Here is a 22,126-nt window from a genome sequence, read left to right as displayed (position 1 = left end):
TCCCTGAAGGAACATGCCAGTCCAAGTGGTCATTTTGTCCTTGGATTCTCTTCTGGGATTCCTGCCTATCCTACTGGTGAAGCATGGTTTGTAGGGACAAATGCTGCATTCATTAGGCAGATTTGTATATTTGGGGAAAAAACAGCAGTAGCCCCTTCTTGGCATCTGAAATGGCAGCAGCAACCTGGGGATGAGTGGAGGAAAAAATTTTTTCAGTTTTGTTTTGATTGCATGAGTAGATGTAGCAGGGCTACACGTACTTGTTAGTTGAAGTGACTTTAATTTCAGACATGAGAAGAAAATTCTGTTTCAGCCTCCTGTGTTTTCCATTGCTTTTCAGAGTTTGCAATTAGGTGCTGCCATTTTCTTCATCTTAAATTGAAAATGTAGTTAAATAGTTTTAAATAGGGGGTTACACTCACTGGCATTTAAAATGCAGAAAGGTGGATACCTCAGATACAAATGAAAATCACAGATGGAATGTCTATATTTCATTTAATTGATTAGATTCCATTGATCAGCAGGGCTAGTTTAGACTCTGCAGCTGCCTGTTTATATTTTTGTTACAGCAGTAGCAGTTTCAAGCAGTCCCAAGCCCTCTGATCTAGGCTCTTCTCAATCAGTTGTTGTTTTAGGGGCTGGTTCAGGGTGGCTTGTGGAGAAGTTTCTTTAAAATGAGTTTCATGTGGAGTATCAAAGGGAGTGTGGTCTGTGTCTGAGTACTGCCTGTTAGAGGTGATCTCATTAATCTTGCTTCATAAATGTGATGGCTTGCTGAGATAGCAACATCAAAAAAAAAGTGGCCAGATTCAGTGAGTGGTTAAATATTCCCTTTCAGAACTTCAGGGTGTCCTTAGCTATATGAAAATTAAAAGGATTTGATAGTCCACATCCACTAGAATTTCCTGACATTTTAACTCTCAGATCTTTCCTGTTGCCCTTTTCCAAACCAACCCTCTCCTGGGATTTCCCAAGCCAAGGATTTGGCAGTGAGTACCCCCCTCCAGCCATCTCCTGCCTCTGGCAGAGGGACTGCTGGGGGGATCAGGCAAAGTACATGATTAGGCCTCAGTCTCTGCTGCAAGAGTTTTCTGGGTGAGGGAATATATATCAAATTCATGGTGAACATACTTCTGAATTAAAAAGTAAAAATTGCTTACTTGTATTGCTGGGGATTTTTGTTTGAGAGTGGCATTCACAATGCCGGGGTGGTTGAGGTCAGAAGCTGAAGACAATCTGTTTGCTGCCAGTTTTTGCATAGCCCAGAATCTCTCTCAAGGGCTCAGTAATGAACCCAGCCCCTTGCCTTTTTCTTGGTAAGCAGAAAACCTCCTTGGCCCAAGCAAATGATTCAGCTAGGGTGTATTTTACTCATTGTGAAACTGGATTAATTGAGGTCCTTAAGAGGTGGAGAGTGAGCCATAATAATGATGCGTTTTGTTCTGGGAAGAGCTCTCCTGTGTCCTGTGTTATACTTCAAGCTGCCACTGGCACTTCTCAGGGCTGAGTGATGGCAATGGTCTGTATTTAAGCTCCTGAATTCATGTGATGCTGCTTTTCTTCTTCTCATCTGGAGTCTTGTTAGCAGCTCTGCTAACTGCTGATCAAAGTTGCCACTGAAGTTTCCCAGCATGAAATGAAATAGTTTTATGAATTTCAGTTTCCCTTTTTGACCTCCCATCATCCAATTCTGACATCCTACAGCATGGTGCTGTTTTACTACTATAGAAGGATCACAGCAAAACTTTCATTGTATGGTCTTTATTTTATTTTTTACAGCAGCCTGGGTGAACTGGTTTCTGTAAGAAGGTTGAATACTGACCTCAAATGAGAACAGACACAGTTTGATGGGAGATCTGCTGCTGATTCAGAAGTTAAAATAGGAATGGGATTTGTGTGAAGGAATGAAGGTAGCAGAACAAATGAAGCCAGTTTTCAGTGGTTTTGGAGTTTGGGTTTTGGCCATTTTTTTTTAATCCCTAATTGTCTCTTTCCTCTGTGATAAACTTAACCTTGGTTATGAGGTGCAGAAGCTGCACAGCTTCATCTGGATGGCAGAAAATGCAACAGATCCAGCCCAGTGCCCCCTTTATGCTCTCATTTCACCTTGCTGAGCTTTAATTTTGATTATTCTCTATTCAGCTGCCAATTTTGTGAAGCTTGTAGGAATAGAATTATTTTTCACACCTTTCTCCTCTTTCAGAATCAGTGGAAATTGGCCAACAGTTACTGGGGGGGGTGGAAAGAATGGGAAGAGACCACAGTCTGGGAGGGCTTCACAGGTTCATGTCCCAGGATGCTCTCATCAGCCTGGGTTTCTGTCTGGATGCACAACCCAGAGTTTGAACAAAACCCTTAATTTTAAAATCCTGTGTTTGGAGTCCATTATTACTAGAGGTTCATTATCTTAGGCAAAATAATATATCTTTGTTTAAACTATTCTTTACAGGCAAGTTGTGATCAGAAAACCTGTTTCTGTATGTGCTTTTACATCACTGCTGCTGTTGAACAGCTACAGCTTTGCTCCCAGGTCTGATCTGTTCACTCTGCTTTTCAGCTGTGTTTGGGAAATTAGGAGTAGCAAGAAATTAAATTGTTAGTGTATTTGTATTGCAGATGTGCAGAACAGTAATAAACAAATGCATGAGTTGGATGTTGAATGACAGATACATCTGGTATCTTATAAAGAGTAACTGTAATGATATTCCTGCCTCATGAAGCCTCTAGGACTGAGGCAAAAGTTAAGTGAGGTTAAATAGAGTGACTGAGAGCTTGGGAGGATGCTGGGCTTTATTAGAAAGAAGAAGAAAAAATAAATTTTGAACCTTTCAGTTAGATTCAGATAACTATTTGGCTTTAGGGTCAGGCATTTGACCTTTCAGAGAGGTGTTTTTGGAAGTTAGGAGTCACATTGAGATCATCCAGTCCTTGTTCCTAGTCAGTATAGGATTTGTCCCTATCACTATATATTTATTTCCTCTGGTCTAATTATACGTATCCCAAATGATTCCTCTTTTTATTAATTCTCTACATAAATGTTCATATTCTAAACCACTCCCTGTGGATTCCTGGCTTTTAATTTGCTGCAGTAGTGAACCCTGAATCCTTATTTGCAGTTCAGGGGAGACACAAACAATGGAAAGGAAAAGGATGCTTTGCAAAATGAAGGGACCATGTTGGTTTGATGAAGTGCAGTTTACAGTTCAGTGTGATGGGATATTTTTCTATCATGGCTGAATAAAGTTGAAACCTTCTTTTTCCCCCTTGCCATTTTTCTGGGGAAAGAGAAGCAGGAATAACATCCATTGACCAAACCTTCCTTTGGAAAGCTGCCCAAGCCCAGGGTTCTCTGAGCCCCAGGCACCGACTCCCACCCTGGAGTTTCTGCTGCATCTGCTCAGCTGCAGATGTGAGGAAGAAGAAGCAGGTACCAAAGGCAAATCAAGCAAGAAGCAAAAGAAAAGCAGTCTCTTTGGTGTCACTCCCTGCATCCTAGCAGGGGAGAAGATGAAAGGCACTGTGTATGCTTCAGCAGCCTTTCTCTTTTCTTGTTCCAGGTATTGGTTTACCCCCTGAGGAGCAGAAGCTCAGGGATACTGTGGCTACTTACCCTTGTTTGTTTATGTTCGTTTGGAAGAGACATGTCAGCAGAGCTGCCTGAGCAGCTTATGGCAGAGGAAATGGATCTCAGGGGAACAATTAATTTTACTTGGCTATTTCTGAGCCAGGTAAAACCATAAAATGAACCTCTGTCCTCCCCACTGTCTAAAAGGAGTTGTATTTATTTATATTACATTTTAATGCACCACTCACAACTTATGGTGTGAGCCTCAATGAATTTTTAATAGAGAATTGATAGAAGAAAGGTGTGTGACTTGGGAGATGAATAGAAAAGCTTATCTGACTTGAAAAAAGAAAAAGGAAGAAAAAAACAGCTGATATTTTAATTAACTGCTCCCTGCCTGTGCTGTGATCCCAGAGACATGACAATTGAGTGCCAGAGGGTGAATCTGGTTGGAAATAAAGTGATTCCAGTCTTGCATTAGTGGTGAGAAATGAGACAGAGCTTCAGTGTTCTCTGACTGAATAATCTGGGTTGCTGTTATTGGAAATAAGTCTGGCTGCAGAGCTGTTACCCAGTGTATTGGAGAGTAATAGTAGAAAAATTAATAAATGAAATGTAGTGTATGAAATATAAATACTAAAAAGCAGAAACAGTGAAAAAATATAAATAAACAAATATATATGTGTATATATATATATATATATATAAAAAAATAAATAGTCATAGGTTTGAGTTTGTCCCCTTCATCCTTTAAGAGATTATCTTAGATTCAAACAAAAGGACAAAATGTTTTTGTATCCTGCTGATTTATCTGGCACAGGACTGTTGGACCTTTGGGTAGGCATGTAGACAAGGGGGGGACATCTTTTGGTTTGGCCACTGCTGATGGCCTTTTGTGCCCAGCTTCATTTTGCAAAGCAGGGCTGCACTGAGGGAGCACACTAACACCTTTCAAGCCATGCCACGGGACCATCAGTCCTGCTTCTCACCCCCTTTTGTGAATCCTGGCAATCTATTAATTGTGCTGCCCAAGAGTCAGGGGAACAAAGCAATCAGTGCCACCATCTGCTGTGAGCAGGTTGGCAGTGGTGGAGGGGATGCTGGTTATGCTCCTTTCTGCTTCTGACCCCCTCCCTCCTGCTTGTCCTGGAAATAACAGTGATTGGAGGGTTAGGCTGAGAAAAAAGGGGAGGTTTGGTTTGGGGTGGAAAAGTCATTGTGCTTGGGTGTCTAGAGAATGATTCAAAGGACATTTATCCTACAGGAAGTGAAAAATTAGGATGTGGAGAGAGCTGGTATAAAATGAAATTAATTTTTAAAATTAAGCTGCTTGTGTCCTAAGTATTGTAGTAGTCTCTGCTTTCTGGATGAAGATGGGATTGTTTCATTTGTAGATGCCATAACCTTCCCCTAACAGGAAATACCAATGTTTTACTCAGTCAGCTTTACATCAAGCAGAGGAGTGCTCTGACTTTGCTGATGCATGCATATCCCATCTGTATCTGGTCAGACTTTTCTGACCATTAAATACATCAGATTAAACCAAACTCAGAAGTGATGCTCGAATTGCCACTTTCACAGGTTTTGGTTTTCTTACTGGAGATGCTGAGGATAAAGTCTGCTCCCCCTGATAACCAATGTGCAAAGACTTACAAAGATCAGCCTGAATTTTTAGTGTGAAAGGTCTATATGGTATTGGTTTTCTTTTCCTATATTAGTTCATAGCACCTGGTTCTGAATGACTGAAAAGCAAAATTATCCTTCTCCCCACCTCCCTCCAGAATCTGGCTCATTTAGCAACAGAAGGGGTGTGAATATGTGTTCTCATTATAAAATGCATCCTGAGAGGTTGTACAGCTGCTTAGTGATGCTTTGCAGTGTTTTCTTGTTGCATGCCGGTTCAGGGGAGCTGCATGGTTTGTATAATAGGAAATGAGTATTTGATGTCTGTCGTGCAGACCCCTCCAGCACCTCACACAGCAATGCTCCTTGTTTCCTCTGTGGGCATGTGTCCTGTATTTAAGGTGGGTCCCTCCCTGGCAGCAGCTCATGTAAGAAAAAAAAAAAAAAACAAGAGGGAAAGAAAAAAAGGAAACCCTGGAAACCTGAAAATGTTTGCTGGAAGAAATATCTTATACCAGAGAATAGCTTTCAGGCTCAGACCTCACCATGAGAGCAGCAAAGCAGTGAACAGGTAGCCCAGGTCATGCTGTCTCTATCTTGGGGTTATCTATAACCAGACAGGATAAAAGCCAGAGTAACCTGGTCTGACCTCAGAGCTGACCCTGTCTTGAGCAGGAGGTTGGGCTTGGTGACCTCCTGAGGTCCTGACTACCTGGATTTTCCTGTGATCCTATTAGGTTGTCAGCAGCTTTGCAGAGGGAAGAAACAAATCTCCCCACCACCACTCCCTGTGTAAGTTGATCCCTAACAAAGGTAGAGAGCAGCCCTAGAGTCCTGTGCTTCAAGGGACTCCAAGACATTGCTCCTGACTCTCATGGCATGGCTGCCCAGTCCTGTTCCTAGCAGAAAAGTCTTAAGTCACCATTGCAAAAGCAGTGAGTGACTGGTGATCACATGGATGCTGAGGCCAAGGACTGAAGGGGACCAGATACCTTTAGATTAATTTGTGCTGTAGTGGGAAGCTGCTGATTTGTATTACAGGGCACTGATGGTGCTTTGTCACCAGCATTGTCACCAGCACATGGGAATAGACCAATTAATTGCTTGAGTTCATGTCTGGCATCTTTTTCAAGCCCCAGATTAATGCAAGCAAAGCAAATTGTGTGGAGTGGTTGACATTTAATGAGAAGATTTTTAGTGTTTGGAAGAGTGCTTTGTGATCATCTGGTATGGTGACAGCTAAACTAAAAAGTCATTAATAGATTGCATAGATAAAATGAGGATTACTTAGATGATAGTACTCCAAAGGTGTTTGTCTTACCTGTCTATAAATCATGCAGTAGACTTGATTCCATTCAAGCAGTGGTTTTCTATAATAAAAGCCTTAGAAATGTATTTTGAAAAATTATGTCCCTGGTTTTTGAATGCCTGGAAAAAGGCATGAAAGAGTGTATTCACTTTAAATAATGGGGGGATAAGAGTTTCCAGCAAGAAGAAACATCCATCTTTGCCTTTCTGACTCTACCACGGAGAAGCAGTATTAATTGTGAAATGAATCCTTCTTAATATAGGGCATTCAGTAACATTCTTAATGGGATTGGATATACTGGAGTTCTTCTGTACTGCTTATATTCATGCCAAACACTCTTTTTTTTTTTTTCTTGCAGCAAAGAAAACTTGTGCTGAGTCGGATTTCACTTGTGACAATGGCCACTGCATCCCAGCCAGGTGGAAATGTGATGGTGAAGAAGAATGCCCTGATGGGTCAGATGAATCAGAAGCAGCATGCAGTGAGTAGCACAGAAAAGTGGTATTTCTCAGACATGGTGTCTTATGAAAGCATAGGGAAGTTGGAGGTGTTGTACCCAACAGTTTCAGGATGTCAACTTTTGCTTCTCTTAGAACAGAAAGACACACAATATTCAGGTCACTCAAATCACATGAGAGACACTTTCAAATGTAGAACTTTTCCAGACTGTGATGCAGATTTGTTCGTGGACAGATGGAGAAACTAGTTACAAGCCATTCTATTGAATTTCCAGTCATGTACTCCACAAATAGATTCCCATGAGTCAGAAACAGTGTTGGAGGAAGTATTTTACTGGATTTCATCAGAGTGGGGCACATAGAGGACTTTAAAATTACCCATCCCTTTATTTTTAAGCCTAGTACCAGTCCTACTTTCTCCCTAATTAAGAAAGATGAATGCACTTCTCTTGCATAAAATGAACGGAACCGTTTTTGCAGCCATATTCAGCTACAGAAAAAATGACTTAAGTAACTACATTAACATGTTTATGTACTGTATATGTGTTTGTCTCTCCTGCTGCATCCTCCTTAGTTAAAAGCTGTCTTATTAATGCTGCTTCCACTGATTGTCTGGAGGGGGGATGAATAAGCAGCTCCATTCCCTGCAATCTCTGCAATCCATAGCATAGATTATGTATAGGCCATGCATCCCTAAGATCCCTGATGCTTTCTCTTCATCATCTTCCATTCCTTTTCTAGCCATTTCACCTTCTATTTTCCCCTACTTATTCTATCCTCTGGGGAAATCAGCCTTAGAACTTAAGTATAGCAAAAGAGACTTGACCTGAGCCTTTGATTGTTACAGCTGTCCTGAGAGGAAAGTAATTTGTTCAGTTTGGTGGGATAGTTCTGCTTGAAACCATAAAAGAGACTGAAATCTAGGTTCAGCAAGATAGGTGGCCCTTGAAATACCTCCCTGGTGCTGATGGGAGTTGGGTCACTGTCACCTTGACACAGGGAGACGTTTGTTCCCACTCTGTGGTATATGCTTACTGGGTGAACTGGGAATTCCTCATGAAACTAGCAGCACCTGTGGAGCCCAATTCTTAATTTGTTTTTAAATGCAAGGGCTTTGAAACCAGGTCAAAGACTATGGTGTAGTTCTATGGCATATATTTTATTTGCTCTCAAGCAAATTCACCATGCTTTGCCATAAGATAGTTAGGGGTAGTTATGAGTTTTTGCCAAAGCAGCCAATTTTTGTTTGTGTGATGGATGCATGAACTTGTGTCTTGACATCCAAAGGAGAGTCAGTACAAGCCTATGTCTGACTTGTGGCTAACTCCCAAGAGAAGCCAATGTTTGTGTCTCTATCAGTTAAAAGCAGAGCTTGCCTTTGGATTTTCAAAATATCTGCAATTAGAATTTTGGAACTTTACTTGTTTTATAGGATTATTCAGATCTGAAGTTCCTTCTTAATCAGATGAAGATCAAGTAGTTTTAATCTGATCAAGTACTTTTAATCTTATGACTGTTGATATCTGTGGGCTTTAATTTGCAGGGTAAGGACATTCTTCCCAGGTGTTTTGTATCCTTGGCAAAATCTGTGTCATCTCAAAGGCTGATCTGCTCTTCTCTGGGAGGAAACAGAATCAGCCTGGTAATGAGCAGGCACAGTTCAGTTGTGGGGTTAATTCACATAGGTTTGCAGGTCTTCTTGTCACAATTGGTCAAGATAGCAGTGGGGTATGAACCTGGTGGATTACTAAACAAAGAACTTTGCTTTTAATTTGTACTTCTAAGAAGTGTTATTTAAGGGCAAAGAAGAGGATGTTGAGAGGCAAAATGGAGATTGTCCTGTATGGTCCTTCTCTCCAGCCCCATTTTCTTTCTCCCTGATAAAAGCAAGGCTGAACTTCCTCCCTGTGCCTGGGGAATGACTGCAGGCCCCTCAGACAGTCACATTTTCCTGTTTAGAAATGCAGCGCAGCCCTTTGGAAGAGCCTGCACTGCAGAGGTTCCTCTGAGGAAGGGACAGGTTGAGAGATTGAGATTTCTCACTTCTGGCAAGATCAAACTGCTTTATAAAATCAATGGCTTTCAGACAGACATAATAACTAGCACCCCTGCCAAGATTCAGGGTTTTTCCTCAATTAATGCAACATTGGGACATTGTCCATAGTCATAGGACATTTGATGTTAAGCACACTGATAATGCTGACTTTTGCACTTCAGGAGTATTTCCAGCTTGGAGAGTGATCAAAACAGGGCAATTCCTCTTGGCATGTAGTCACCTGCTAAATGGCTTTTTATTTTCTGAACGCTTTTGTGGTGCTTTTAAAATACAAGTTGTGCTCTTGGATTGGTCATGAAGGATCTTGTGTTCCCATTTCTAATGCTTAGTTAAAGATGGCAGTTTGTGTTTGTCATTTTTTCAGGTGACCTCCCTCCAAAACCAAAAGAGTACTTTGCTTTTTTTATTTCCCAGGTAACTGAAGTTGCTCAGCTTTTTACCTGATAATATTCCCTGGGGGAATGTTACCCATCCTGGTTTTCAGGACAGGGTGACCTGTCTTCTGTAGCTAGGTCATCACAGCTGGCCTGACTTCTGTTGCACCAGTGATGTAGACATCTGCTATCCATGCACTTTTGTTTTTTAAACTGAATTTTATCAAGCCCCTGAATGTGGCTGGGAACAGCAGGTGTAAGGACATCTTTAAGTCCCTTTGGATTCTCAGCTGATGAGTACTGTAGGATCTTAGAACTTCTTGTGGGTTTGGTGTTAGTTGAGTGTTTATTAATATTCACACTGCTGATTTTTGAGAAGGTGGCTGTCCAACCTTTTGGTTTAAAAATGGTCATTATGATTAAGAAACTGTTTATTCCTTTTTATTTGAGCCAGAAGCTTAACCTAAACATGCTCCCCCATCCATAGGTTTGTCCATGTGATTTAGTCATGCAACATGGGAGTGTTGCTACTAAACCTCATTGTTCTGCCTCTGTCAGGTTTTTTTGTGCTATTATCTGTCTGGTGAATATATTTTCTCTCATTTAATTTATAATAAGGTTTCAAATAAATGTCCCTCTTTTGCTGATCTATTCAGGGGCATCTTGTGGGCTAGATCTGTTCTCTCTGAAGTCATCATTAGAAATACTGTAAATCTGGGGGGGGATTTTTTTATTTTTTGTTTCTGTGTGGAATTAGAATGAGTCCCTAAATTAGGAGAAGAAAAACCATATGAACTCAGAAATTAGTGTTATCTGCAAGAGGCAGACAGAAGGGACTGAATTCAGCTTTAGAGGTTGTGTTGATTGAGGCTGGGGGAGAAAGGAGAAGGAATTCAATCCCGAAGAGAAAAAAAAATAATTCTGAGAAAGATACTAAATGAAAAAAAATAGGATGGTGGGTGAGAAGGAACAAAGAAACACCATTTAGCTGTGCTGCTGGTGGGGATGGGGAGGAATTTGGGCTTGGGCATGCAGGGTCCCAGTCTCTTCTTTGAATTTTTTCATTGCATTCAGTAAAAGCCCTGAGTGGCTTGGAGATCCCAGCAGAGCTGTGCTGCAGCCACTGCTGACTTGTTCAGGCTTTGCTTATGCTGATGGGAAGAGGTCTTTCTGTTTTCCTATCCAGTTTCTTGAAGCTGAGAGAGGGGGAAGGGAAGACACTTTTCTTACTGAGCTAACAGAGACCTCCAGCAAAAGGAGTATTATCCACCTAATGCTGTGCCAGCACAGGGAATGAATCATTCTGCTTTTTTACAAGGAAGAAATCTAAATTTCCCTCTGAAGTATTTTGATTATTTAACCAGTGACTTTAAAAAAAGGGAAAAAAAGAGAAAAAAACCCCACTACACTCTAGAGGAAAACAAAAATAAGTGCTATCAAACAGTAACAACACTGATGGGAACACAAATTAAAGGGGTAGAGGCAGAGAAAATCTAAGCTGGCAAACTCTTGCCTTAGGACATTGTATATATAATGAGATTGAGGAATGCAGGCAGCATAAACTTGCCACTTATTTCTTTGTCAGATATGTGACATTCTCCTAGTTAAGAGCAGAAATTATTATACAGAAAGGTATAGTAGGTTTTTAGAAGGGAGAAAAAGGGAAGAGGAGACCTGAATTCATATTGCATGTAGTAGGAAATGACTTAATAGGGCAGGTTTAATAAGCAGCAATCCTAGAAATAGATTTTTAAATGGAAACAGAATATAAAATTAAACCCTGGGTGCTGGTTTGAAACCCAGTATTAATTCATGCAGTCCTTTCTGTTTTGAAGTACATGTAACAAATTGTTCAGGGAGATGTAGGCGAGCTTGACAGATTTTTAATGGTTATTTTCTATGGTCCTAGGGACTTTGTGTGCTGCTGCTGTGTATCCTGATCTCTCTCAGTGGTCATCAGTTCTGTCCTTGTTTTCTATTAAGTTGCCCAGATGCAAAATTCCGTAAGTGTTGGTAGTGCTGCTGGGATTGCTCTCCCCCAAATGCCCAGTCCTCTCCTAGCTCTCAGTTCACCCTGAAGGCTGTCACATCTCTGGTATTCTTCTTTGATGCAGATCTGCACGACCGAGTTTGGTGATATTACTGCTCTTTTGTGGAAAGTGACTTAATAAACTGTTCCCTGCCCTTAGAGAATTTTATCCTGGAGAAGGGTAGGGGCTGTCTCATTCAGGGCATCATGTACACTGGGCCATTGAACTTCAAGTAGCAAAAATAAAAAATAGGCCAAATCAGGCAGGCACAGCCAGATACCAGGTTTTAGGACCTGGGGCAGTCACAGGGAGATTTTTATTTCTTATTTTTCCCCCAACATTAAGAACTGATCTGTTTGTATGAATATGATAAGATGGGTCTGTTTGTATGTATATGATGGGGGACTGTAAATGCAGTGGAACATGTAAATTAAGAGCCATTCTGTTGGACTAATTTGTTACAGATTATTCAGGGACTTGAATAAGGCAATGTTAATGTCAAGTGTGCAGGTGTGCATTTTGTTAACACTCCCCCTAAACTACCTGGCTATTGCCAGCACAGAGTACAACAGATTCAGTAGTCTTGTCACTGTCCCCCTGCAGTTTTCCCCTCATCACTGTCTCTAGTTGGGAGCCCTGATAGATGATAGACCCCATCTCAGGTTTCGACCACATCTGTAAAATAAATACAGGACAAGGTATAGGTTGTGGGAACTTTTCTAGAGCTACAGGATCCTCCTGGTGACAGGGCACAAAAGAAACAGTGCCATTTTCTGGATGCCAAGACTGCTCTATAGGGCTAATGATGAAAGCTTTGATTTGTCAAGGTGATATTGAGACAGAACAAAATGAGAACAGCCAGGATCATCTCTCCATGAAGTCATGATAGAATTTAACATGGAAGGGACCTCTTGGGGTCATCTACTCCCTTCCCCTGCTCAAAGTGGACTTTTTTCTTCATGCTTGACTACCCTTATTAATGAAAAAAAAATCCCTATATCTCACCAGAATTTCCTTTGTTATAGGACGTGTCTATTGCCTCCATCCTGTCTCTGTGCATCTCTGAGAACAATCCTATGCCATCTTTTCTAGTCCCTCCCAGTTTTGAGTTCAAGGCAGCAATTAAATTTTCCTTTAGCCTTCTCTTCTGATGGCTGAACAAAAGCCTGTTTCCTCAACCTCGTCAGATTAGTTTGTCAGATAATTGCAAATAACACAATTCCACAACCAGGATACAATTTTTTCCTTGTTCACTCACCTTTGTCAAAGTTTTAACACATCTAAAATAAAATTGATTTGATATAATTAATTTTTATGTCCTCAGTATAGTACCTAGTGTCTAGGTCTACTTAGCAGGGGGTTCCAGACTCTTGAAAACTCCCTCCCATAAAACTATGGAACTATAACTTCTTTGAATGCCTCCAGGTTTGTCCCTGTTGAACAATCCCAAATTGACCTTAATATCCCAAAGGACTCAAAAACAGAGTGAGAAGGAGTCTTTGACAGGGTAAGGAAACAAATCCAGTTTTTCCTCCATCCTATTCCTTTTCTTGTAGCGTAAAATTATCCTTTTTACATCAAAGGAAATTCAGTGAACTGAAAGCCTAGTTATTTATCCTCAGGAGTGAGGTATCTTTATCTGTGGGCAGTGAATTACATCTCCTTTTTGGTAATTTCGTGGCTTTGGTGGTCTCAGCATTTTACTTATCTAAACATGTAAATGAATTTAGGTATGTAATGATTGTGCTTCAATTCTACCAGTGCTAAAGAGCTTAAAGCCATACTTGTTCAAAACAAAATGTGCTTTTCCTTCAAGGGGAAGTATTTAGAGCTTATATCTCAGAAGTCACCTGAGAGGGCCAGGTCCTATAGAAAACAATAGAAAATACCTTTGCTGATGTCACAGATGTCATGTCTGATGGCAAACATCAGAGTCTTTTCTGATGTTTTTATTGCTCTTCAGTGACATTGCCTTGCACCTCTCACTTGTTCACATAGCATTGCAAGCTTTGACATTTGCATTGTTCCTATCCCTCAGACTGACTTCGAGCTTTAAGCCAGCTGACTGCTACAAAGTTTTCAACACTGATATTCAGGTAGTTTTCCTATTGGTCTAATGCATTCATGCAGCTCATAAACAGGAAGAGTCATAAAAAAGGATGATGCTGCCTTTTTATGGTTATAATCAATCTTGCAGTTATTTCAATAGGAGAGAATAGCAGGAAAATCCAAGTTGAGCATGTGAAGCTCTTGTACATGTCATTATTTAGCAGGCCATAAATATTGAACTAGTGAAAAATTAAGAGGTTTTAAGAAATACTCCAGAAGCTTTACATTGCCTTCTACTTTCATTTTTCCATTCTCTTGCTGCTTTGTTTCTGTAATTTTGATTACCTGATTTTTATATTTATAATTTTGCTTGTTTATTATGGGGATCACAGCTTGTTTACTTACTGTAAGTGTAAGGACAGAGAATAATTTCTAGGAATCAAAAGCAAAACAGAATTTTAAAATGGAAATCTTTTGTTAACTGAGGGAACCAGCGTTGCAGAGCAAGAATACAGAGAGCAAAAACAGGTGAATTATGGTGTGAGGAAAACAAGTGAATATCAAACAAAAGTATGATAAAATTTTGCACATTTAAATAGCTTCTGTGGTTTAGTATCATAATGAATTATATGTTGATGCTGTGATCCCTAGTCCCACCACCTTTCCCTTGGTAGATATTTTTCCTCTCTCCATTTCTACAGCTTTAGGGTCGTTTTATTCAGGACAAACTCCCACTGAAATCATTTGCAGTATTAATAAGGGTCTCGTGATACTCCAGCCTGCTTCCTTGAGGATTAGGATCATGATTAAGACTGATCATGGTTTAATACTCAGTCTCTGCATGCTCTGCTAGACAATGTATGTAATTTAAACCTGGCACTGGAGATTTTTAACTCTGAAATGCTTCCAGTCAGATTGTGCTCTGGGGTGAGCTGTGGTTGCTGCCAGTGCTGCCTGCACTCCTCAGGGGGTTGTGGATCCTCACCCTGTGCATTTGCAGGCTTCAGGGAGCTCCCATAGCTGCCCTCAATCAGGGCTTGGGTTTACCCAAGCAGCTTCCAGACTCCTTTCTAGGGACTCTCTATTCAGTGGTGATACTTGGGGTGATAGATTTCAGCTCATTCTTTCTGTCTTACATTTTAACTATATTTATATTTATATTTACACCTATATTTATATTTATAACTATATTTATATTTATAACTATATAACAATAACAATATTTTAACTTATATTTATACTAAAGCATGCTAAGAATCCTTTGCATTAAAATACAGAGGACTTAGCTCAGGAGCTTTCTTAGACCTCCATGTGCTTACACATTCCCAAATGAATGTACTTGTGCCAGTTATTGCACCATATTTCTGGCTTATACTGCTAGGGTAATCATTATACCATGTCATTTGAGTTTTCTAGGTGTCCTGTTGTACAAGACTGAAGTTACTGTATGAAGACTGAATTCTCTGTTTTGGCCTAAAGTTAACAAACACTTGTCATTTTAGCACATGTATAACCATGTCTTCCCCTGCCCTTATTTTTTCTTTTTTAACAGGGAGCAGCATGTGTAGCATGTTGGACAGTCAGCAATTTAATTTCTAGTCATGGTGTATGTGATATATAGGCAAAGTTATACATGTGTATTAAAAATGCACATATGCAAAGACACAAAGAAGTAATGGGACATCATTGAAGCAGTTCAGCAGGTGTATTGGCCCCATATGGAATGTGAATGAGCTATAGTGATTAACATGCTGAATTCTGCTAAAATTTACATGTTTCTGCTTCAGTTCCTGCCTCTAAACATTGCAGGTGTCAAACTTGGAGCTGAGTTGTGTGAACCAGCAGGGATATTTGTAATGAAGTAAAGGTGTAGGTGGTCAGGGAAAGCCTTTTCTTCTCAGCCACAGGTCTGCACACCACTATTCTTGTGCAGCAGCCTGAACACATTCAATTAAAATTCCCATCTAAGCTGTCTGTTCCATCCTCTGAAAAAGAAAACAGGTGGGGGGTTCTTTGTATTTATATAAAAGATGAAGTGTTCACTGGTAGATAAGAAACACAATTATTTAATAGCCTCAGAGCCTTTTCAAGCTTAGATTATTTTTTTTACATGTATAAGAAAGAGGACATACTAGATAGAACTGTCTGTTATGTCTGCTGAATATTTTAATTTTTTTTTTTTGCCCTGATTCCTTGGTGTTCTGTTAGTCTCTTTGACCAGCATTTCATTTTTTGCTAACTTTAGGACCTCACAAGAGTTCTCACTTTAGCATGAAAAAGTAGCATCTTCACTTGGTATGAAACATGTGTCTCTGTGGCCATGCAGATGTTACCAGGAATGGTGCAGGATGGCTGCTGGAGATGATGTGACATGGAAGTGTCACACTGCTCTCAATTTCTCCTCTTCATTAATTTTTTAAAAGTCCTGGATGCTGTTTGATATATTCAGTCCTTTGGTAGAACAGAGAGGATGTCATGTAATGGCAGGTACAATGGGTAGTACCAATGTTGCAGCATACTTAGGTAATCTTTTCATTTAAATTAAAAAAAGGTTCAGACTTCAGGTAGCAGGAAAAATTGTTTCACAATTAATTCTGACAGCTTCCTGGAGACCTGTGTTGGTTTTCTTTCTATAGTTTTTATCACTCATCTTGGCAGGTTTTATTATGTTTGCTCATCCAGGGCCTTTTGTGGCCTCATTTTCCCTATTGATAAGAAGCACTTTTGGCACCCATAATCTCTTTTACAAATGGGTATGGTCTCAATGCTGCTCTGGTCTTTATCCTTTGTATAATTTTGTCCCCCTGGTGTTCTGTAGGGCTTTTTCTCTCTCCTTTTTTTTATTTTTTTCTTATTTTGATTAGAATAAGAATAATCTCTGTGAATGAGAGAAGAAAATGAGCCTGGGAAGAGGAGAAAATGAAAGAGCAGCTGCTGATAGAGTGTCTTGCAGAGCCTCAGGGGTGTGTGCTGGACTCTTAGCCACAGTTGAGAGGCTTCTGAAGAGGTTTCAGACTTCTTAAGAGGCTGTTTGCATCACTGTTGGGAACCAACAGCTTCTCAATGGAGCCCGCGTGCAGGCTGTGAGCCTTCCTCTGTCCTAGAGCCTGAGGATACAGAATTGCTTCTTGGTCAGCTGGAGAAGGGAAGGGCAGGAGCCAGCATGCACACGTGCACTTGGACAGGAACCCCCAGTCTCATTTATACTCTTGAGCACCTGGAGAAGTGCTACTGCCTACATGGACCCCATCTCCCCTGAAGTATTGGTACTTCTGGGGCTGTCCTGGGTGGGTACCAAATGCAGAGCACCCACTCTGCTGCTGCCCACATGCAGGTGTTTGGGGAAAAGGTGTCAATTGCCTGAACTCCAGTTGTGGACTGCTCCTTATGTCTGACCTCTCTGACCATGTGTTTAATGACATTTCAGCTTTTCAGAGTAGGAGCTGAAAAGCTGCTCTGCTTCTCAGGTATCTGTAGGTGCAACTTAAAAACTATATGATTGGTGGCATGTTTGGACACACCAAGTTAATCAAGCAAGCTGCTTCAGCTGAAAATGACTGGCAGGAAATCAAGATTAAAAGCTATGGTAAAATTTTCTAATTTTTCAGATTTATCAAATTACACCAACCTTTCATACAGTCTATGTATTTTTTTTTTTAAATCTACCCTGTAATAATAGATTTAATTAAAATTATCTATGAGGAAAAATTGTAGTGGGCTTTGGAAGAGGTAATTCAGATACCATCATTCAGATACAATGCTTGCTTTTTCACAAAGGGAAAACATGTCTAAGTTTCTAGTAGGGCTTTTGATTATTTTAATCAATGCTTTCTTCCCAGCTTGCACAATGCATTCATTTATAAGAAACAGCAATGCTGTTGAACATCACAATAAGACAATCTATGGGTGGGTTGGTTTTTTTTTATAGTTCCATTCTGTTTCCATAATTACTGAACTGCTTATCCAGTGTGACACTCAGAACCATTTCCTCATCCACTATATTCAAGCCAGACAGCAAAATAAACTGCTGTGGAGGGATTAAAGAAAAGATTGTTCACTTTAAAAATCACATTTTAATATCCTTTTTGCCCTTGACTGCTCTACTGCAAGCCCCTTCTGTGTTGTACTTCTATCCAATAACCACCACGTACTTCACAGACTGTGATTAAGCTCAATGATTATTTCAGCTCCAAGAGTGCATGAGGATGCTTCAGAAAAGCAGATCAAACGTGGGTCTTCTAATAGCATTCACCATTTCCTTTATAATTAAGTAATTGTGTTTGCAACAGAGCATTACTGAAGCCAGTGGGGTTCTGCCCAGGCCTGTGCAGCTGCCTTCTAGATGAGAGCTTACAACCATGGTGAAGTTGCTCATATAGGGGCTTGCAGAATGAGATTTATATGAGAGCAGACTGGTAAAGCAGGAAGAGCAACGAAACAGAGGAATAGCAGAAAGAGTAAAACAAATATTATAGTAATAAGGTCAAATAAGCTCATGTGAAGCTACGCATGGCTTGACTGTGTCAGCTTTTATATGTAGGTATATGTTAGTTGCATAGATATCTAATTGTATTAACAAGATTCTTGCAGATCAAGCAAAATTAGCCTGGAAGGTTGGATTTGGGGAAGAGCATGAGCAAGAAGTATGAGAAGATGCTCTGTGCAAAGGGCAGGATGAGCAGCAGTTAAGAGTAGGAGGATGAAAAGAGTAGGTGGGCTGAACTGGAGTCTGGTGCCCAGTGGTGGAGCACAGCTGCTTCTGCTTTCCACACTGAGCTAGTGGTAGGAAATTAAGATTTTGTTACACGTTTCTCAGGGGACTTGCATGACATTGCTCAGGAAAATTGTTGAGATTGTGTCTGGCAGTCAAGAAACCCGAGTTGAGTTTTGCTGCTGCCCCATGGGGGGACCATAGGTGGATGAAGTGGTTCCAAGTGTCACCATCTGCAAAAATAGAATGGTGTGATTTTGTCAAAGCAATTTTAAGAATATGGGGACTTGTTAAGTTGAACATTGCTCTTTTACAATCCCTTACTTAGATTTTCATCATACCTCTTCATTTTTAGGTGTTTAAGGTATTGTTTTAATTTCTAATAAGTGAAGTCAGAAGTAAAGCCAAGGCTTTCACAAGTGCACAAGGAAATATCTGTAGGCTCTGAGCTGACAGAAAAAAATTACTGTTTTTTAAATGCAGTTTTCTGGGTGCTTCATTGTAGGCAGTTTCCTCTAAGCTGAAAGCCCTAAATTAATGGCTTCTAGGAAGCAATTTCTTTTGCAGACTTCTCTAATGCTAGAGGGAAGGGAGGCATCTGGTCGTGCTTTAATATCATGTCTACATGCATCACTAGTTTAGTAAGGGCAATGAGATGTACAGGCTCTGACAAAAACTGAGCTTAAGCAACTTCTTCAAAACCATTCGTGTGAAAGCATTTTTTTTTTAAAAAAAAAAAAAAAGGCAAAAAAGAAAGTGGAAGTTTTGAATCTGTGTAGCCTTCAGGCACAGATCATCCATTCCATATGGGCTCTCAGATTTTGCATCTTGCTGTTCTAATGTGTGCTGTAACTGGACTACATTGTCCTGAAATTTAAAGGTCACTATTGCTACTTCCATCTGCTATTGGACTAGGAACGTGGAGTTTTGGGTTGTCTAGAAATCAGCACATCATTGCAGAACAGCTGAATGACATCATCTCAGTACCAGTCACGATTCATTGTTTAAGCTGTTTTGAAATATTCCCTGTTACTCTTTATAAGCAAGTAATCTTGGTTGTGAGGGCTTAAGGAGAAATGTTTAAGCAGTATTGTATGTCAGGGTTATGAAGGGGAAAAAAAAAGAGGTTGGTTGTTCTTTTTTCTTCCTTTCATTATCAGACTTTGCTCATGTAAGCATTACACCTGGTTTTATTTGAAATGCAGATTTATACTTTTAAATGATACTTGCAATGAAAAACAGAAAAAGGAACAGATCTAAATTGTTGGTGGCCCCAAAACACTTGTGGCCTGAGCACAGTTTGAGTCTTACTGTCTGTCTCATAGTGGCCATTGCATTCTGCTTCTGCACACCAGCTCCTAGACATGTGTCCAACTTCTTCATTATGGTTTCATTCCACAGACTTCTAGAAAGCAAAGAGTTTTCATGTGTTTAACTGTTTCCTTTGAGATGGGAGCCTCTGATATTTTCATCATATGGTTTAAAATATTTATTACTGTTTTTAAAGGTTGACTTCAGGAGAAGGTCTGTGATGTGACTGCATTTAGTAACATTAGTCAAAGTCCTTTTCTTTTTGCATCTATTTAAGAAGCTATGAGGAGTTAGTCATGGTGATTTCTAAATACCAGGGAGACGACCACTCTGAAAACATTTCAAAGGGAAACAGCTTGAAGCAATAGAACAATGTTTAGAAAAGGCCAATTTAAACTAAATAAAAAAAGTAATCCTTAATATACATAATAAATGGGGGAGAGATCTCTAAAATCATGCAAAAGAATTGAAGAAAAAGATGTCAGGGATTCAGATTCCTGAGAAAGTGTGTTTAGTGATTATGCAAAACCAGAAAATTCACACTTACGGGATCAGTTTTTCCCTTTTCATAGCCCAACTGTGATTCTACATATTTTTCTCCTTTACTTCAATTTTTTCATTCATCTCCTATGGTCCTGGCTTGGAAGAAGCCAGCTTGGTTTTTGTTTTTTGCTTGGTTTTTTTTTTTTTTTTTTTTTATGAAGAGTGTAAAGCAGCTGCCAGTGGAAGCTGTTGTGTAACATATGTCCCAGAAGGAGTGAATACATACCTATCTGCTCATCAAATATTGTGAGAACTACAGCTGATGTTTCTGGCTTTCAAGACACATTTTTCTCTCCTGCTGAGCCAAAGGAAAAACTTTGATAGTTCAATCCCTTCCACATGCTGATTTCACTCCTGTAATTACTAAAACACTTTCCCAAACCCTAGAGATAAAAACTGTCTCAGTGGAGAGAATGGGGAGGTTTGAGTGGAGGAGGAGGAGCAGTGGCACAGGTAGGGTAACCATGGATGACAGGTGCCAGTCCATGCAATACAGGGATGTATGAATCTGTCTTTAAAAAATGTTGCTATTCCTGGAGCTTCTGCATCTCTTGTAGTGTGTAGGTTGAGCCAGCTAAAACTACTACTACTATTATGAACTGGACCTAGCAGCAGAGAGGCTGGACAGAGCAAGCCAAATTATTCTGTTGAAAGTCAGACCATGTTGCATCCTCTTCTTGAATATCCCCACAGAGTTTGCATTTGATCTTCTGTATACCCTGGTTCTTTCAGACAAGGCATTATTTCAAAATAGGGCCGGGGTACTTGGATGCTGGGGTGACTTGTAGGCTGGTTTAGTGCTTTTGTGTGGCCCCTCAGTGCTGCCTTCATTAAAAAGGCTGATATAATCAATTAATACATTTGAACATGGTTGTGAGAATGCTTCTCCTGTCATAGTCAATCCAGGATATTGCAATTATTTTAAAAAGAAATGGATATTTTATTTTGTTTTTTCACGTGATTACTCTTGTTTAGTTTTGTGGATTTTTTTTTTTAACCCAACAGAATGAACAATATTCTGGTATTCAGTTTTTATGCTTCCAGATGCTTTTTACATGGAATTGTAAGAGACTATTTCCTTTACATTTTAAAGGCAATACCAGTTCAGCTCAGCCTTTGGTATTAACTCCATCCTGGGGTCATCAGAAGTGTGTGGTGCTGCAGGACTAGACTGTAATGGTGACACAAATTAAACTCCCTGCCAGGCTGTCCCTTCCCTCTTTGAAAAGCAGATTAGCAGCCTGGCATCTGTTTTCTTCAGGGAAGATGGCAAAGATGCCCATACTGCTGAGGAGCTGACTCACAGTGGGACAAGTGACCTTTCTGCAAGGCGTGGGATGATTAATGGGAGGTTCACATGTTCTTGCCAGTCATCCCATGTCCCTGATGTTAGCAGGCAGGGATGGTGGCTTCTTGCAACTCATGTCTTCAGTGGGACTTGAGGGCTGGGCAGGTGCTTTGAGTCTTACAGAGAAGCTCTTCCTGTTTCACTCTTTCCCCTTGAGCTCCCTTTGTCTTCTCTCCTGCAGCTGGCAGGTGGAAAACCTACTTAGAAACAAATCTGTCTCCTTGTCAGAAAAGGTTTTGGAAAGGTTAGGTACTGCGAGGGCAGCAAGTTATTTAAAGTTCTGACATCAGACTCCCTCAAGTCTTAAGTGGCTGTGTAGGAAATTATAGCTGACCTGCATAGGAAATGAGGTGTACTTTTAGTTTGAAAGTCATAAAAATTACTTTATCTACACCAAATGCCATCTTACGTGCTCTACAGGCAACAGAACTTTGTCTCAGAGATTTCTACCTCATTTCATTAATGGAAGCCAGAAAAAACATCTTCCTGCTGGAAAAGTTAGAAAGCCATGTAGCAGCTCTTAAGAACCAGGGTGTTATGTCATGTTTCTGAGCTTTTTCTCCCCTTGCTATTTGGATTGGATTCTTGCAAATAAAGATAATAATCCCTGAGTTAGTAAGTAGCTTCAGGAGCCCCAGACCTAGGGAAGTTTAATTTTTTTCTCCCCCTTCCCTGTTCATTTATGTCCTGGGTTTGATTGACTTGTTGGTGCATAAGAGGGTAGGAATTCTGGTTAAAAGTTTTCCCAT

At 40.2% G+C, this 22,126-nt stretch overlaps 1 protein-coding gene across 2 annotated transcripts in view; it reads left to right on the top strand.

Moving 5' to 3' along the window:
- The window catches only part of LRP8 (LDL receptor related protein 8), a 171,690-nt gene that overhangs the window by 96,220 nt on the left and 53,344 nt on the right, over positions 1–22,126 (top strand). For both annotated transcript variants that reach the window (XM_030455482.1, XM_030455484.1), the window contains exon 3: positions 6,856–6,978. In XM_030455482.1, coding sequence (XP_030311342.1) covers positions 6,856–6,978 — 123 coding nt within the window. The remainder of the gene's footprint in view (positions 1–6,855; positions 6,979–22,126) is intronic.

The sequence above is a fragment of the Calypte anna genome, chromosome 8, assembly GCF_003957555.1.
Source record: "Calypte anna isolate BGI_N300 chromosome 8, bCalAnn1_v1.p, whole genome shotgun sequence".
In the NCBI taxonomy this organism is placed as follows: domain Eukaryota; kingdom Metazoa; phylum Chordata; class Aves; order Apodiformes; family Trochilidae; genus Calypte; species Calypte anna.
The sequence above is the reverse complement of the archived record's forward strand: the minus strand, read 5'-3'. Positions and strand labels throughout refer to the sequence as shown.